This window comes from Hyaena hyaena, unplaced genomic scaffold, assembly GCF_003009895.1.
Source record: "Hyaena hyaena isolate Hyena2069 unplaced genomic scaffold, ASM300989v1 scaffold_730, whole genome shotgun sequence".
Classification (NCBI taxonomy): Eukaryota; Metazoa; Chordata; class Mammalia; order Carnivora; family Hyaenidae; genus Hyaena; species Hyaena hyaena.
Window position 1 is genome coordinate 354,182 of NW_024081363.1, and position 19,124 is coordinate 373,305.

A 19,124-nucleotide genomic window follows, 5' to 3' on the forward strand; every position below is an offset into this window, starting at 1 on the left:
CTTTTAACAAAATTCCTTGGAATTTGTCACTCAGACCATTTTCCTGGCCACCTACAGTGGAACTCTAAATCTTTAAACAGGAAAATTATTGTCTTTGTAATCATTGTAATCTTGTCCCCTATAGTTACTCAAGGCATTATTTTCTTGTTGAAGGAAACTACAGAAAGGGCACTGAGTGGGAAGTCCTGCTAAATTAGGGAAGTCATTTAGCATTATTAAAGTAAATATCAAAGAAACAATTGCATTGTAACTGATTTTATACACAACAAAAATTACACATTTAGTGTTGTCAAATAGGTTCTTTCTGCACAAATACGTGAATCTTGATAAACCATTTTATTTTCTGTCCAAATTCCTACAATTCAATTCCTGTCAAGTGTTGCAATTTAGGTACCTAAACTTCAAAAAGTAAATCATTCTTTTTTTCTTTCCTTTTCAAGTTCAACACTGTAATATTCGCTGTATGAATGGAGGCAGCTGTAGCGATGATCACTGTCTGTGCCAGAAAGGATACATAGGGACTCACTGTGGACAACGTAAGTAAACCATATTTATAAGTATTCTAGATGTTAAACTATGTAGATAAGTGTGTAGACAGAAATGTAGGCAAAAAATACAGAGATAAGTGCTAATGGACTTTGATTACCTGGAATGTGGTATTTTTACAGATGTCCAGTGAGTCTTACATATGATCAAACCACTTACCTAATGCACTTTGCACTGAAATTCTGATTGGAACCTTGGGAATGCTGGTTTGACTGAATTTCTTCTTGTTTACCTTCAGCACCCTACTTACATCATCCCTTTAATGTATAATCAGAACCCAAGGTGCAGAATTCTTGGTTCCAGATGTATACCTTCTGTTTGCTCATTGAATATTTCCACCTCGATTTTCAAGAAGCACCTTAAAGTATTTCAAACCTCAACCTCCTCTTTCTCCCGAAAACATGCCCTTTCTCTTGATTAATGGTATCTGCATCTCTAGTTTCCCTATGTAGATTCTGCTGCTGTCATAGTTAGCACACGAGGTCCAGTTTGTTGGTTCATTCTTGAAAAGTTTGTTGTGTGTCTATGCTCAGTCAGTCCTTGTACTTTACAGAAGATGAAAATTCCTTTACGAAAGCACATTTTGTATCCCTCTAAGATGAATAGATGTACCCTGCAGAGAATTTGGAAATGCTCAAAAATACAAAATAATAAAAATCTCCATAATCTCACCATTCCAGATATTCCCTTCTAGTCTTTTAATGTACATGAGATCTCATTGTATGCATCATTTTTAAGACTACTTTTTTACTTAATATTTTATGAGAAGTATGTTCTATGTTGTTAACATTTTTTACGTTTTAATGGTTGCAGAATACTCCATTATATAGATGTCTTACTGTTTATTTAATGACTATTTCATGATGGGCATTTGTTCATCCTGTTGGTAGTTTTGCCATTGTATATGTACGTGCTATGATGAATAATGTTATTATAAATCAACATTTATATTATGCCCTTGTGACTGTGCACAGTGTGGTAAGAATAATGATAGAGTTTTGTGTAACGCACAACAGTAGTATGGAGAGAAGAGACACAGGACAGCTTCCCCGTGTGGGAGCCCCTTGTGCTGCGTCTTGAGGGATGGGGTGGAGTTCACTTGTCAGATAATGGGAGATGGGCCTTCTATGCAGCTGGCACAGCATGGGCCAAAGCCCGAGAATGTGCCAGAGCATGAGATGTCAGACACAGGACCTGTTTTGGTCTTGCTGGAGCTTAAGTGCTGATGGAGGCAATGGGAAGGGAGATAAAATGGAAGTCATGGGCCAGGTTTTGAGTGCTTTTGTGCATACCATATCTTCATCCAAAATAGAGCCAGGGGAGAAGAGTGAGATATCAACAACCAAGAACATTTGTCTGTTGAATTATTTACGCTGTGTTTATTATGTGCTAGGCAAAATTTCAAACTCTTCACATGTATTAACTCATTGAATAAAGCAGCAGCGTCCTGAGTTAGAGGCCTCTGTTACCTCTAATAGATGAGGAAACTGGGGCGCAGCAACACCAGTAACTTGTTTAAAGTTATATGGGAAGGGAGTGGCAGAGTTGGGATCCGAACCCTAGCAGTCTGACTTCACAGCCTGTGCATTGAAGGCTATGAAATGCTGGCCTCGTACACACCACTTACAATAGTTTACAATGAGAAAGGTCACTGTGGCCAGTGTAGAGGTGTAAACTGCAGGGGTAAGAAACCAGAAGCTGGGGAAGACTAGCACCAGGCTGTGGCTACAGGGATGGAGTGATGGGGTGGAGTTGAAGGCACTTTCGGTAAGGGAATTAGGAGGAACTGCTGCATCTTCTTGCTCTTTGGTGCTCCTTGAGAGAGTTTAGTCCAAAGTCTAGCACACAGCAGGCTCTCAGTGAACACATGCAGTGTTAGAAAACCTTTCCCAGACCTCACTTACCTAATCTGTGAAATGAGATGGTTGGCATAGGCCAACCCCAGATTTCTGCTTAAAATCTTTTCGTTCTCCCCCAAATGTAATTTTATGATGAGAAATGAACTCTTGCTATAATTTTAGCCATAAGGGGTTATGTCAGTTCATGTCCTCTGATCCTGAGTGGATGCCAGGACAGAATTGGATATACAAGAAGATTTATTGTGGAAAAGGCTTGTAAAGAATAAAGGAGGGAGAGAGCTGGAGTAGGAGGGGAAGGCCTTCGGAACATGATGCAGGTCTGACCCCTGTGCAAGGGGAGTGGAATTGTGTAGAAAATACCTTAGACTATAATGCAGCTCCAAGAAGCCTGGCCCAAGCTGATAGGGAGCCCAAAGCAAAGATTGTCCATCAGAGTTCTATGATGGGCAGAAATGCCTAGTCTCTGGTACCCCACTAAGTTAAGTCATTGGGTGGTAGCAGCCAGGAGATATGTGCACTTTATGTGAAAATGAAGCAGATCTGAAGGTGGGGCAGCTGGAGGCTGTTGGCCAGCTGAACTCCTTACAGTAGGTTTTCTTGGAGGGAGATCTGAGTGACTCAACTTCATGACTGCCCCAAGGATATAGACCTATTGTACAGGAAACATATGAAGGAGGAATTAATTCAAAAGGAGATATTCAGGGAAGCCTCATGGAGGAATGGAATTTGAGCTGGGCTTTGAAGAGTGGGTGGTACTGGCAAATTTGGCTCAGAAGAGCCTACCACCTGTGGTAGATGCCTAGAAAGAGGCCATGCATGAAAGAGGTGCAGGATATTGTACGAGAAGAGTTGTTCGGGGCATGAGCTCTGAGTTCTTATTTTAATGCCTTTTGTGGCAAGTACAATGTCCCTCCCTCCAGCATCACTGGACTTATCCATGGATTCTGTTATAACAGTCATTTGGGTCTTCATTGTGGTGCATAAATATGGTCAGAATTAATGCTTTGTTGTTTGCAGTTAATTGTGTGGTTTAACGTCTACATTTCTGTAATGGTGACAGAGACCAAAGCTGTCTCTCATGGGAATCCTCTGGAAATTAAGTACAAATGATTAGCAAAAGAGCTTGCTACAATGTAGTTCTCATTCAGGAACATCTCTTATAAACCACCATTTTAGAGGCAGGATTGAAAGCATTGCTCAGATACTTTCCAGAATGAAACCGTCAGCATTAACACAGGTACAGACTCCCCTATTCCAGCCAGCGTAGCCTGAGATCCCTGAGGAATATAGACAGAGCTGGAACCACAGAGTAACTGTTTAAAATGAATACCAGGATGAATAGATTTTTAAAAAATCGTTGTCCTTGACTAGCATCTACTTTTAAGTAACAGCTCACGGCTTCTCTCTCCTTGTCTTACAGCTGTCTGTGAAAGTGGCTGTCTCAATGGAGGCAGGTGTGTGGCCCCAAATCGATGTGCCTGCACTTACGGCTTTACTGGACCCCAGTGTGAAAGAGGTATTTTTTTTTTTTCAATGAATTAGTATAAATTTGTTGTGGTGGCTAACGCTGCTATTAATTTAAGCACATATTGGGTTTATACTGCTACTTCATGAATTGTGCTGAGCTTTAAGGGGGTTTCTGAATTGTCACTGGGGAGGTTCCTATGATTACAAGGCAGTGGCTCTAAATCTATGCATGTTATTCAATAATTCTTGCCAGTGGCCTACAGGGCTCACTAGTGAGCATATGCATAAGTACCAGTTGGCGTCAGATAAAAAGAGGAGAATTTTCCATAAAAACTAGCATTGAGCTCATTGTTATCCTAGTAAATTAGAGAAGTGACTCCAAACGAAACATCTGTATGGAAAGGAAAAAATTGAAAATGAAGAAAAATACTTTTAAAGATCTGTGAGAACCTACTGGGGGCTGTAGTGGCAAAAAAGCATAGCATCCAAAATTCACTAGAAATCACTATTGCTGAGGAACTGGACTTTCACATATGTGGTATATCCAATACCCAGAACAGCCCACTGATGCATGTATATCCCTCCTCATTTTTCCATATGGAAACACCAAGGCTCGTGGAGGTCAAGGCTGTGCCTGAGTTCACACACATAATAATATGCTTTAATCTGAATGTGAGTTTTCTATTTAAGTGTAATGCTTACTGCTGCTCCTAATTAAAAGAAGTGTTCTACTTTATTTGCCTACCTATAAATGCAAATTTGATACTGAGATATATTTAGATACATAATATTCCTGAGTAATTTTCCCCAGCTCCCTGAACTTTGGCTGTATTGATCGTCTTGTCTCTACATTCATAGCTATTTTCTCATCGTTTCTAGTCTGGTGGTGAAGGTTTGGGAGGTTTATTTTGTACAACACTGCAAAATATGAAAATACTCCTAAACTTTTTAAACAGCAATCATCACTGTTATCCAAAGTCGTATGTAGATTTTTTTTTTTTTAAATTCTGAGTTGGAAAGTAAAGATTCAGTAGCAGATGTTGAATATACAGTATGTAAGAACAAAGAGCAGAGATCGGTATGTGAGAAATAATTTTCTGTTCCTATTTTTACAAGCTCATCTAAATGTAGTTATTTGCTGATAAAGCAACTATACCTATTTTAGCAAGTAATTCTAGGCCAATTAATATTATTACTGGATAAATTATACTGTATCTTAGTTCAGTACCACCACATGGTATTAATGAGTAATGCATCATGTACTCTTAGCCTTTACATTGCATTTGGCATAATTTTGGAGGCCCCTTTTAAAACTGTTTCTCTTTATAGATTGAAGTATTTTCATTGATGTGGGGATAATATATATCTAACAGTATTCAGAATAATAAAGATACCTCTTTCAATTAGGTAGTATCATTCTGTGGCCTTACTGAAGACGACATGGGGTTTAAATTGTTGAGATTAAAATCGTTAGGGTGTAACATGGACAGTGGTGTGTGAAAATAGTTCTTCAGATGATAATACTGAATTTAATTTGTTCTAGAAAAATCACACATAGGAGGAAGTTACAGGGCGTCTTGCCTCTAAGAGAATGATTAATAATTTTCTGCAAGGAATATTGATACCCATAGTTCAGGCATTGATGATAAAATAGTCTAAAGGGGAAATGATACTTAACCATTCCATAGTCATTTCTTCAAAGACTTCACCTTTTTAAAAATTTTGTTAATTTAATTTAAATTTAAAATTTTTAAAAATACAATTTTTTGTCAAGTTGGCTAACATACAGTGTATACAGTGTGCTCTTGGTTTTGGGGTTGATTCCTGTGATTCATCACTTACATATAAAACCCAGTGCTCATCCTAACTAGTGCCCTCCTCAATGCCCATCACCTATTTTACCTTCTCCCCTGGCCCCCTCCATCAACCCACGAAGAGTCTCTTATGATTTGCTCCCCCGCCCTCTGTATATACATTTTTTCTCCCTTCCTTTCCACCATGGTCTTCCATTAAGTTTTTCAAGTTCCTTATATGAGTGAAAACATATGGTATCTGTCTTTCTCTGACTTACTTTACTTAACATAATAGCCTCCAGTTCCATCCATGTTGCTGCAAATGGCAGGATTTCTTTCTTTCTCATTGCCAGGTAGTGTGTATATACCACATCTTCTTTATCCTTTCATCAGCTGATGGACATTTAGGCTCTTTCCATAATTTGACTATTGTTGAAAGCACTGTTATAAACATTGAGGTACATGTGCCCCTATGCATCAGCACTCCTTTATCCTTTGAATAAATTCCTAGTAGTGCTATTACTGGGTCATAGGATAGTTCTATTTTTAATTTTTTGAGGAACCTCTGCACTGTTTCCCAGAGTGGCTGCACCAGTTTGCATTCCCACCAACAATGCAAGAGGGTTCCCATTTCTCCACAACCTTGCCAGCATCTGTTGTTTCCTGAGTTGTTAATTTTAGCCACTCTGACCTGTGTGAGGTGGCATCTCAATGTGGTTTTGATGTGTATTTACCTGATGAGTGATGTTGAGAATTTTTTCATGTGTCTATTGGCCATCTGGGTATTTTCCTTGGAAAAGTGCAAAGACTTCACCTTTTACCAAAATTAAGAAATGAAGTGAATGCATTGAGTTACTATTCTAATCAAAACTGGTGTATTACTCAGGGATTTCTCCAAGTTTGGGGTGTCTTTCTTTAACTGTCCCCTTTCATGATAAGGCTATCCCGAAATTTGCACTAAGGTGTAAATATATTTTAGCCCAGTAGAATCTTCACAGTGGTGATTACGTAAATAAAATTAATCCTTAAATGGCAGATTTTTTAGGCATGTGCAGTAGTGAGGTTGGGGAGGAAACAGACTCTCTTTAATTGTTACCCTTTGCCTGTTGTACCCACGAATACTGTCCCAGCCTTCAGTGTGAGAAGGGAAACATGAGTGTTATTTCCCTAACCACATGGGAGAGGGGAGTCTTTTTGATTCCAGAATTGTATTTCCACTTAAAGAGTCTTCCCTGTTTTCTGCTCTTATGGATGTCATCTTCTTACCTCTTTAAAGAACTAGGGGCAGTAGATCCTTTTACCCTCAAATGCAGGCTCCTGATTTCAACAATGATTAATAAAAATGTAGGACTGAGTCAGGACAAAGCCATCCTGAAACATACAGAAGTGTTCAGTGTGACTTCTGACGGTGAGTTAGTATGCTGACTAAGTTGTTCACCACCTAGACTGGTTTATTAAGTTGTTCAACTACATTGGCTAGTTGCATTATGCTTTAATTGGGATATGGATTTTTATTTTTAAAAAATAACTTCCAAGAAGTATTTACTAATTTCCTTTCTCCCTTCCGGGAGGCTATGCCAAGTGCTCCTTCTGCACTCTCCCTTAGCACACCCTCCACATGTGTTTTGATGGAACACATTATATGGAAACCGTAGGTTCCAATGCCTCCCTCCCCAAGTAGGCTATACCCTCTTCAGCAGTGTCTGTGGTTTCATCAACTTTTTAATTCCCACACCAAGTTCAATGCCTAATGCATAGTACATGGCCATTAAATGTTGAACTGGACTTATTTTAAAGCAGCAGGAAATCTGGAGATATGATTATCAGGTATGAACAAGTGTCTCCTAGAAATAGTTGATATTTACATACTTGTGGATGGTCCTGGATATTTTGCATTGGTATCATTTTAAGCAGAGTTTACAATGTTGATGACTAACTGAATTTTGCCCCGCCTTTCAGAAGTCTGATCTTTCAGGGCCACAAGGCTGTCACTTTTCAGTTAGCAAGGATGCAGAAAAGAAGGTGTATTTTGACTAAAACCAGCTGGCAATTGGCAAATAAACAATTTCCTATTGTGATATAAAGTACACAGAAAGGACCATGTCAAATGTCAGTTACAAGTACTTCTCAGGATAAGTAGTTTGTCCCTGGCAGATATTGGAGCTTCTATACATCTGTAACTACATCAGAGAGCCAAAACAAGTATGGAATACCCTTTGTGGGTGACACTGGCAGGATCTGGATCACTTTGAGCCAAGAAGTGAATCTTAATAATCCATGAACGTAATTTTTGGATTTGTGATGATGTCTCCATCACAAGCAGTGGAGCCAGGCTTGAATTGCAAATCATAACATTCATTCAACAAATGCAATCAGAACGTGAAGCAAATTTGTCTCACTTGTAGCATTTAGCCAGTAAAATAATGTTTTTTAGTGGGCTGCCTGGGTGGCTCAGTCGGCTAAGCCTCCGACTTCGGCTCAGGACATAATATCGCTGTTCACGAGTTTGAGCCCCGCATCAGGCTCTGTGCTGACAGCTCAGAGCCTGGAGCCTGCTTTGGGTTCTGTGTCTCCCTCTCTCTCTGCCCCTCCACCACTTACGCTCTATGTCTCTCTTTCATAAATAAATATTAAAAAATGTTTTAAAAAATTTCTTAGCTTCATTGCACAGGTGGCAATGATACTGTTGCCTGTCTTTCTGTACTATGAGGAGGAAAAGTAGAGACCTGTGACTTGTTGCCTTGCAAGGTTTACTTTTTAAAAACTGAATGTGGGGGCACCTGGGTGGCTCAGTTGGCTAAGCGTCCAACTTCAGCTCAGGTCGAGTCCTGGGTTCAAGTCCCGCATTGGGCTCTGTGCTGGCAGCTCAGAGCCTGGAACCTGCTTTGGATTCTGTGTCTCCCTCTCTCTCTGCCCCAGCTCCGCTCACACTCTGTCTCTGTCTCTCTCAAAAATAAATAAATAGTTTTAAAAAATAAATAAAACTAAATAAAAACTGAATGTGAATACCTGTCGTTACATTTTCCAGTTTGCTACAGTCTTTACCACTCCTTATTGTTATGCATCATGCTCACTTCATTCATTTAGTTTGCTTCTTTACTCCTAGGAGCACTTAACTTTGCTACCTCCTACTATATTCTACATCAAAGATTGCATCTCATGGTGTTTTCTTTTGTACCCAAAGTTTCTGGATAGCCTCCTGCCCCACTCTCCTTCATTTTTGCCTTCTCTCTGCTTGGGCGTTGAGCACCTTTGTAAAATGTATCTTGCCTACCCTCACTGGTACAGTATGTTAGCATTTCTTGTGAGAATATTGAAATGAGATCAGTGCCTATTTTGGCAGTAACAACACAAGCTAGTTGTGCATTGACCTAGTTACTGCCAACAAGACTATGTGGAATCATATTTTCTCTTGCCATCTTGCACTAGAATGCTGACTACTTAAAGTCTTGTTAAATGCTTTTATATTAAACATAGTGAATCATATGAGTGGCTAAGACTTCTCTAGGTAATGAAAATGAAAGAAGAATGATAGGGACAGAGCTGAACTTGTAGATGGCCACTTGGTAGTGATGAATAGGCTTGGGGAAGAAGAGAACAAAAGGTAGATACCGAGAAAATATGAGGAGAAGCAAGATAACTAGGAGACCACTGAGCCAAAGAAACTAAAAGCAAGTTCAAGAAATAGCTTGACAGTAGTTAGATTCTTCAAAGGGTCAAGAAAGAATGAGAATCACATTGCTACATTGATGTAGCAATGGGTGATGTGTCGTGGATACTTAAGAGTGTGCCAGGCAGTGTGCTGAGCACTTTAGTTAGGCAATTTGCAACAACCTTATTAGGAAAGTCCTAAAACGAATCCCACTTTACAGACGAGTGAGCAGAAGCAGAGAGAGGTCAAAGAGTTTGTCCAAGGTCAGACAGCTTATATGGGATGCAATCAAAAGCTGAAACTAGATAGTCTTTGCACACAACCACTGGGCTATATTTCGGTTTCACAGGAAGAGATCAATAGTAACCACAGAGAATTATCTGAGGAATTACAGGAAGAAATCCAGAACTAGGAGTTTTAGTATAGAAAGTAATAGATTAAAAAAAAAAAAAACACTTCAAGAAATTTGTCTACGTAAGTAGTTTCCCTCCATGGTAGAGCTGAGCTAAGTTGCTTTTAAATTTTAAAAGACAGGGGAAAGGAGTCTTGAGTATTGCTTTCATGTTTCCACTGTAGGGACTTAGGATATTTCTCTGTTTGCTTGATTTTGATATTTTAAACATAACAACCCACTCTTAGAGAAAGGTTGATTCTTGTCTGTTTGTAGTACATGTAAATTGACTCCAAGGAATTGAACCAACTTTCTGAAATGTAGACACACAACATGAATATTGTTGTTTAGTGTAGTTACCATGGAAGGTGTATAGTTTTTCTCTGATATTACACTTCTTCAAACCGTATTTGGAAACTCTCTTTGGAATTATCTTTAATTTTTTTAATGTTAATTTTTGAGAGAGAGAGAGAGAGAAAGTGCAAGTAGAGGAGGGGCAGAGAGAGAGAGAGAGGGAGACACAGAATCCAAAGCAGGCTCCAGGCTCTGAGATCTCAGGACAGAGCCTGACGCGGGCCTTGAACCCATGGACTGTGAGATCATGACCTGAGCTGAAGTCTGCTGCTTAACCAACTGGGCTACCCAGGCGCCCTTGGAATTATCTTTAAAGAGCCAACAATACATTCAAATAAGTGTGTGGACATTTTGCCCCTCTTTCTAGAAGGCATTTGAAGTTTTAGAAACAGCCTAAAATAGGGTCAGTTCTAGTGACTATTGTGGGTAGTCCAACACTTTAGTTGATTGGGATCAGAGGTTGACTTAGATTAAAAATCAGTGAAAAGAATTGTCTTGTGTGATTCCTATGGCTCCTGGAATTGGATGAATGTTTTAACGTTAAACTTTATGTGAGCCAGAGGATGAAGCATAAAGCGTTGGAAATATAAATGCAAATAACAAGACATTTTCTATCATTACTCCACCTGGCGATCTTCATCACATGCTATCTGAATGTGAGCACGGACATGGACTCCTCTCCATTCCGAATCATTTGTTCATTGTTAAAATTCCTATCCAAGTCTAAACTGTGAAGACAATGCTTGGATTTTTGTCAACTCAAGAAAGTCTGCTGGCTATGAGTAGATAAATTATAGGGGAAAGCATTATTGAACTGGTAGCTTTAAGAAGAAAGAACAATGGGGTACAAATGAGGAATAGAACAGAAATGAAAATGTGGCAATAATTCATAGTCCATCAGAGAAGTATGACAATGAAAGGTAATTCCCTCCTTTAGAAAATTTGAGGTTAATGAAGCTGGAAAAGATGCTTAGTTTTTGTTTTTTTTGTTTGGGGTTTTTTGTTGTTGTTTGTTTGCTTTTGCACAGTAATGGAAGAACAGAGCAGAAGACCGGTTGGCTGGTTGTAATTCTGCTTCATTCTCTTATGTGCAGTTGGTATTTTAAAAACTCTGTTTCTCACAACTTATCATCAGTTTCTCTGATGATACAAAAATGATGGTTTTGCACAGAGCTCTTTTTAAATTAAATTAAATTTAAATTATTTCATTGAAAATTAAAAAAAAAAAAAACTATCCTGAACACAATTAAACCTTTATTTTGTAAATCCACGGAAGACTGTCTGTGGTATGGTTAATGAACGGAAAGGACTAACATATAATGACCCAAATAGGTAATAACCAGGTAGATGGTGGATACATGTGCCTTATAAAAAGAAAATAGAAGCATATTAGACAGACTCAAAGGACTGTCAAGAATGCTTCAGAATCAAGAGGCGATTTTCTTGGGCTTTTTCTCCTGGAGTTTTTCTTGAAAGTACTGATGAAATTTAGATCCTTTTTTTTTTTTTTCTTTGAAGCCCCTCTTCTGTCTCCTTGAAAGTATGGGTAACACTGCACTTATGATACTAAGTTTACATTTTAGGTGACTCTCCCTAAAGTCTCTACAATAAATGCCACAGGCTAACTCCAGTTCTCAAAGTGCCTGCGGAAGGCAGAACCCTGTGAACTATGACTTTTTTTTTTCATGTCGCATGTAAAATTTAACTAGAAAATTCATAGTTCACAAAAGTAATATATTTTTGTTGATAGCTCATGAGAACATTATCATAAATTTACTCAAGATACAGGACAAAATTCACAGTTAGGCTTGACATTTGACTTTCTTTTTTCTAAAGGATAACATGCAATAAACTGCTTCCAGTGAAATAGGTTGAGGCACTTGTGAGCCTGGCTTTTGGTATTTAGTCTAAATGGAAAGCAAATACCAGTGTGTAGATAGCAGAGGCAGAATGCCATAAATATTACTATGCATCTAAAGTGGTATTGCAATATTTGGCAGTCGGTAGATCATTGAATAAACTTGATTTTTCTAGAACATTTCCAGGAAATACATCTGTTAACAGAGACATTCAGTTTTTGTGGTTGAGTAACTGTATACATGTAGGGAACATATGCTACATGCCTCTGGATGCTCAGCAGGCCCGTGTGAACAAGGAGGACCTGCTGAGGTGCCATCACAAAACAGTTTTATTTCTGCCTATTACTGTCCTTACCAGCCCACTCTGTGGGCTAGTTTTCCCCCTGCTGGTGGATGAAATTTTCTGATCCCTTTCAGAATTTCTCCCCTGAGGTCCCTTATGTGAGCAACCATGTCTGTATTCTTATTGGTTGCTTACATTTCCTTCCTCATGCTCTGGATGTCTGGTGGCACCTCTAGTCATCTGGGGCCTCTTTGCTGCTCCAGGCAGCCCTCTGAGAAGGGACCTAAGCCCACTCCATACCAGCTTTCTCTTTCAGTAGTCCACAACGGGTGAGAAACACTTGTGCATTTTTTGTCACAATACATTTTCAGAGTGCAAACCAACTTCAGCACGGTAGCCGCCTCTCCCGTGAACCACATCCAAGCATCTGACCAGCTGGTTTCCAAGGATTAGACAGTTCCCAGTCCAAAGTGTCCCTGAAACTGCAGTGGATACATCTCATGCAGTCTGAGTAGTCTCTTTGAAGCCCCTCTTATGACTTGTCATCATAATGTGGTCCTCCGCCAGTTTCCTAGAAAGCTAGTGACAGTTCAGCTCTCTCTCAAGGAACACCCTTCCCATCTCTTACTACCTCAGACATTTTTATATTCCTATTGGGCATGAGGGTTCAAGAGCTCTGTGACCAGAATGTCACCATCTCCTTTGCAAATTCTGTATCACAGTATCACGCTTGACCAAGAACATGGCATCTTGTTGTCTTGGTGCTTCAACCAAAATGCCCATTTTAACATCGTCTACTATTTTCAAAACAAATCATTTAATGCAGCTGTTAAATTTGATATAAAATTTGGTATCAAGGGTTCATGTTCAAAGACCATTTGTTTTCAAATTTATTGTTCTTTAAGCTCTTATGAACTTTTTAAAAAGATGAAACTAGTTTTTATGAGTTAGTAGCCACACTTTGGGTCACCTTTCAGTCTTAGGTACTCAAAACACTATTGTAGCACTGACCAACAGAAATATAATATGACCTGCATATGTAATTTTAACTTTTCTAGTAGCCACATGAAAAAGTCAAAAGAAACAGGTAAAAATAATTTTAATAATACATTTTTTTAACCCAGTATCTTCCAAAGTTTTATTTTAATAGATACTCATTATTAAAAATTATTGAGATATTTTGCATTCTATTTTCCATACTAAGACTTTGGATTCTAATGCATATTATGCCATATCTCAGTTTGGGCCAGCTAGAAACCACATGTGGCTACTGGCTACCACATTAGACAGCACAGCTTTAGAGCTTTGCTTCTAGCATTATACATCAGCACCTCACCCTAAGGTCTCTGTTAAGTATCCAGTTTTCCTTCTTCCTGCTGCTGCTGCTTCAACTGAAAACCGTTTTTAAGTTTATTTATTTATTTTGAGAGAGAGAGAGATAGAGAGAGAGTGTGAGAAAGAGCACATAAGTAGGGAAAGGGTAGAAAGGAGAGAGAGTCCCAAGCAGGCCCTGACCAATTAATGCAGAGCCCAAAGTGGGGCTTGAACTCATGAACTGTGAGTTCATGACCTGAGTTGAGGTCAAGAGTCAGATGCTTAACCGACTGTGCTACCCAAGTGCCTCTTTTTTAAATTTTAAGAAAGCAGCATCTTAGAAAATCAGAGCCTGTATTGGTATTTAAAAATAAACCAATGTAAAAGAACCCAGAATTCGAGGTTTTAGGATAAAGTCTAATTAGGAATTTCTAAGTTGAATTTTGTTCAAATATAAGTGATTAGCAAAATCTCTTGTGGTCATATCAATGAGATATAACAACTATACAAAGGTTTCATGAAGGCTGGGCTAGTCACTATGATGGAATCAGAAAGAAATGTATGGTTCTTGGCATTAGGGACTGAAAATCATTTTTCGAAAAGTTAGAAATGTATATATGAAATGTTAAAATAACTATGCAGAGTTAAGATTTAGCTAGGCAGAGGAGATGTGGGAAAGTACCACAGATGAAGGGAAGAGAGTACAAAGATGCAGAGGCCAGAATTGACCAGGGGAAAATGGAGGACAAAGTTGCCCTTAGGAAGTCCTTGCTATGCTAGCTGTCTTAGTGTTGGAGACTTCTTATGAGAAAAGGGGAGTGGGCATGATGTCAACTTGCCTAACTCCAAAGAAGGGTAGGTCTATTTCAGATCTCTCTGTGGTGACCTTCTGTTCTACCGAACTGTGGCTTCTGCACTGTTTCTGTATGAGGCAGAGTATTGGGACTTCACAAAATTCTTTGCATATATAAATTAGTGGCTGGACTGGTCTATTTCTGAAACTGTTTTAGCTTAATTTTGTGGATAGCAGCCTGGAGACCCTTACCAATTTTATATGCTCAATTGAGAGTCCTCGAGAACACTTGGTGTTTATGTTCCCTAGTAGTTATGGCCTCTAGAGAGTCTGTGCTGTTTTCGTTTTATGAATGTGTATTGGACAAATATATGGGACTTCATGGTCTAGATGATGTGCCAAAGTACTTTTTGTAGAACATTAGTCCCATGGGGATTCCATGAAATGAAGTTTCCATGGTCAATAGCATTTTGGAAACTCTATACCATGTCTTCCTTCTGGAGAGGCGGTGGTTATATTAGCATGTTAGCTCTCGGGAGTCCTTCAAGAAGGTAACTGTTTTTACTCAGCACTTCTAATTCCATGAATGTTAGAATCCCAATCCTCCGCCTTTTTCCTCCATTAACACCTTTAACATCTTTAACATCTTTATCCTGAAGATCTGGAGTCTGAGTATTTTAACAGTTATTTTGAAAGTCACTTGACATCTCTGTGATGATACCTTCATGTTCTACATAGATATTTTAAATCCATATATGATCCTTATCTGGAGATGAATATTTGCTGCATGTCTAAAGGTTCTTGGAGAGAGATGGTTATCATGTAGTAACTTACCTTTTGTGTTCCTATGAGGATCCATTTGGCCATAAATTGAAATACCATTCCTTGGGGTTTGGTTTTCAAATATTTTGAAGTATCACCTAGGCAAAGTGGACTATCCCTGAAATATTTGATAAATAATAGTTCTGAAATATTTGATATGGTTGGCATGTATGCCATCTGTTTTTTAATCAGCACTTTAGGGTTCTACTTACCAGAATTGGAAACGAGAGCCTCTTTTTCTAGATTGACTAAATTCTTTTCTTTCAGGGTCAACTTTAAGGCTTATTCCTCCAGTCTGTTCTTAGCCATGAGGAGAGCCACCTCCCGGCTCCATCAGTTTCCTTGCATCTTCACTGCCTCTCCCTACCCAGACCTCCTCCATGTTTCTATTTGATGGTCAGTGCATGCATTAAACGTTTGGTCTTGGTCTTTCATTTTAAGCCACATTAGCCATTTTAGTATTTTTATCATCTAATGAATTCTTATTTTTCTTGTACTTTCATTACATTTTTAAATTGGGTGACCCAGACTTTGCCTTAGGGTGTGTGTGTGTGTGTGTGTGTACGTGCACGCATGTGTGTGTATTATATATGTGTATGTCTATAATGATGATTTTTAATGATGTTTATTACCAAGTAAGGAATGAGCATGTTCATCTTGTCAAAAACTTTTTTCCATGTACATGTATTAATTCTTGTGTTGAAATATTTATGCCAGCAATAAAAATATCTAGAATCCTATCTCATGGCTTTTAGGAAGCCTTATAAATAAGTTATGATATTTTAAGTTTTCTTAAAAATATTTTCTTCACTAAATGAGACATAAGTGACATTGATTTTAAAATATGAATACACACACACACACACACACACACACAGCTATGAATATGTGAACGTATACACACCCATTTTTTAACTAGTTTTTTTTTTTTTAATTAAATTTGGCCTATCAGATCCCATGATCTGGACATTATCAAATTTGCTAATCCAGTTCTAGTTTTGGTAATTTATATATAGTCTTCCAGCTGGACTATGGTGCTTCCCATAGACCAAAGAACAAAAGCTATGTCTCACTGAGTACCAAATGAAGTGTTGTGAGGAGAGTAGGAATTTATTAAATTATTGTTAATTTACTCAGTTTAGCTGTGGGATCTTGAAGTTGATGAGAAATAGTATTTAAATATTAAATATATTTGTTTAACATAGCATTTTTTAAAAAGGTCATCTGAACAATAGCACCTACAAATGCATCTGTATTTCATGTGGAAATATGAGTACAGATATTGATGGTTGAAATGTGTGGGAAGTGAATTCTGTGGCACACATGAAAGCAAATGTTCTCCAACTTTCCTACCATATTCCCTCAGCAGCAATCCCTTTTCTCTGAACTGTTTCAGAAGAACTTTGTAAGTAAACAATAGATTGGGATATTTATTTCCTCGGGAAATAAAGAATGTTCTAATGGTGCAAATCATAAAACAGGCCCATTTCTATCTCTGTCCCTGGAGAGCCCTCACCCTCTTGCCTGCCCCCCCCAGAGGGGACATTGTTGACCTTCACTGTTGCACGATACTCACCTAGGTGAAATAGAAGACTTACAGGTTTGGGGCCAAATTTTACCCAAACTTAACATGGTTTTATAAATATGCATTAGCTCCTAGGGATCATTTCTTTCCTAAAGTCTTAATGGAAAAGTCTTATATTCTGTTAGGGATTCCAGTGATTTATTCTTGAAATGAAAACTCATGAACTTTAAAAGACAAAGGCAAAGCCATGGCCTTCCAGAAATAAATTTTGATTCATTCTTTGCATAATGATATGTAAGCTTCATTTGCAGAGTGGGGGATATTTTGGAACTTTCTTGTTGTACCATGGGAAAAATAAAAGGCAGAGGCATACGTACATTTTAATGATATAAAACTGGATTTGGATAACAGTGTATAATAGAAGCTTGAATTGCCCTCTTTGAGGAAAACAACCCTTAAACATCATAGAAAATTCTTTCATTTAAAAAAAATAGCATAATTTGGAGTTGGATAGAAAGAACTATTTCTTTTCAGACTTTATTTAGACTTTGTTTCTTTCTACAGTGTTTTTCCACACTGCCAAGCAGAACAAGCTATCACAAACCCAAACAAAAGGCAATGACTCTGAGAAGTCATTACAGCCCTTTACTGAGCCAATGTGAAGTGTGCATAGGGGTCGCATGTTCTCATGGCTCCTCAATTGTTATTCTTTATTTTTTATGAATGAGAGGAAATGGTAGGAAAATTATTTTCAAAGCTAAATTTTATTCCAGGAAATCCTCATTCCAACTTGTCAATATCACATGACAATACTTTAATGATTTTAATTTAAGATGCTTAATGAGGAGATACTGTGTTTTTTCAATTGCCTGATCATTCCTAGAAAACTGGTTAAGAGCTCAGACTCTGAAAAAAATCCTGTTCTATATATATTTATAGGTCTGATTCTGCTTTTTGTTTATTTATTCATTCGTTTTGTTCCACAGTGGAACCATATGGCATTTGTCTTTGTCTGACTTATTTCACTTAGCATATAACCCTGTAGGTCCATGCATGTTGTCTCAAATGTCAAGATCTAATCCCTTTTTATGATTGAGCAATATTCCATTGTATATACATACATACCCCATCTTCTTTATCCATTCATCTACTGATGGACACTTGGGGTTCTTCTGTATATTGGTTATTGTTAATAATGCTTCAGTAAACACAGGGGTGCGTATATCCTTTTGAATTCATGTTTTCATTTTCTTTATGTAAATACCCAGTAGTGGAATTACTGGATCATATGATATTTCTTTCATTTATTTGTTTGTTTGTTTGTTTATTGAGAGAGACAGCGAGCAGGAGAGGAGCAGAGAGAGAGAGTGAGCAAGAGTTAGAGAGAGAGAGAGAGAGAGAGAGGGAGGGAGAATCCTAAGCAGGCTCCCTACTGTCAGTGCAGAGCCCAATGTGGGGCTGGACCTTACAAACTGAGATAATGACCCAAGCCAAAATCAAAATTTGGTGGCTTAACTGAATGAGCCAGCCGGTGTCTCTGGATCATATGGTATTTCTATTTTTAAAATTTTGAGGAGCCTCCACACTGTTTTCCCCTGTGGCTGTACCAATTTACATTCCCACCAACACCGCATGACTGTTCTTTTTTCTACACATCCTCACCAACAACTGTTGGTTTGATTTTAGCCATTCTGATGGGTGTGAGATGCTCTCTCATTGTGGTTTTGATTTGCATTTTCCCTGATGATGAGTGACATTGAGCATCATTGCATGTGTCTGTTGGCTATCTACATGTCTTCTTCGGAAAAATATCTATTCAGGTCATCTGCCCAGTCTTTTTTTTAAATGTTTAGTTATTTATTTTGAAAGAGAGAAAATAAGCAAGGGAGGAGCAGAGAGAGACCCTTTATTGGATATGTCATTTGCAAATATCTCCTCCTATCCAGTACGTTGCCTTTTTGTTTTATTGATGGTTTCTTTCACTGTGAAGAAGCCTTTTGTTTTGTTTTGATGTGGTCCCAGTACTTTATTTTTGCTTTGTTTTCCTTATCTGAGAAGACCTCTCTATAAAAATGTTGCTATGGCCAATGTTGTGGTATTTTAAAATCACACATTTCAAACCTCACTTATTAGAGTTCAGTTTTGTTAAATGTGTCCATAGAAAGATTTGATATTAAGCTTGAAGGAAAGTGTTCAGGAAGAGACATGAGTTTACCTATTGTACATCAGTTATTCCCCAGGCACTGTGCTAATCACTGGAGGTGTGTAATAGAATAGGAAACATACTTACCTCTGCCTTCCAGAGTTACATTCTCATGGGGGAAGTAGAGATTGTAAAAGTGTAAATGCAGAAACACCAAAGTACCGATGTGGAGGAAGGCCATGAAGAAAAATAGGGGTTGTGAGGGCAGAGAACAATGATGCATGTGGGCCAATGGTCAGAGGTGACTCTCTGAAGGGAGAGAA

The 19,124-nt window shown here is 38.3% G+C and overlaps 1 protein-coding gene across 1 annotated transcript in view; it reads left to right on the top strand.

Moving 5' to 3' along the window:
- Positions 1 to 19,124, top strand: part of FBN1 (fibrillin 1) — a 240,142-nt gene that overhangs the window by 40,540 nt on the left and 180,478 nt on the right. Inside the window, 2 exon segments of the mRNA XM_039218035.1 lie at positions 441 to 536; positions 3,826 to 3,921. Coding sequence (XP_039073966.1) covers positions 441 to 536; positions 3,826 to 3,921 — 192 coding nt within the window.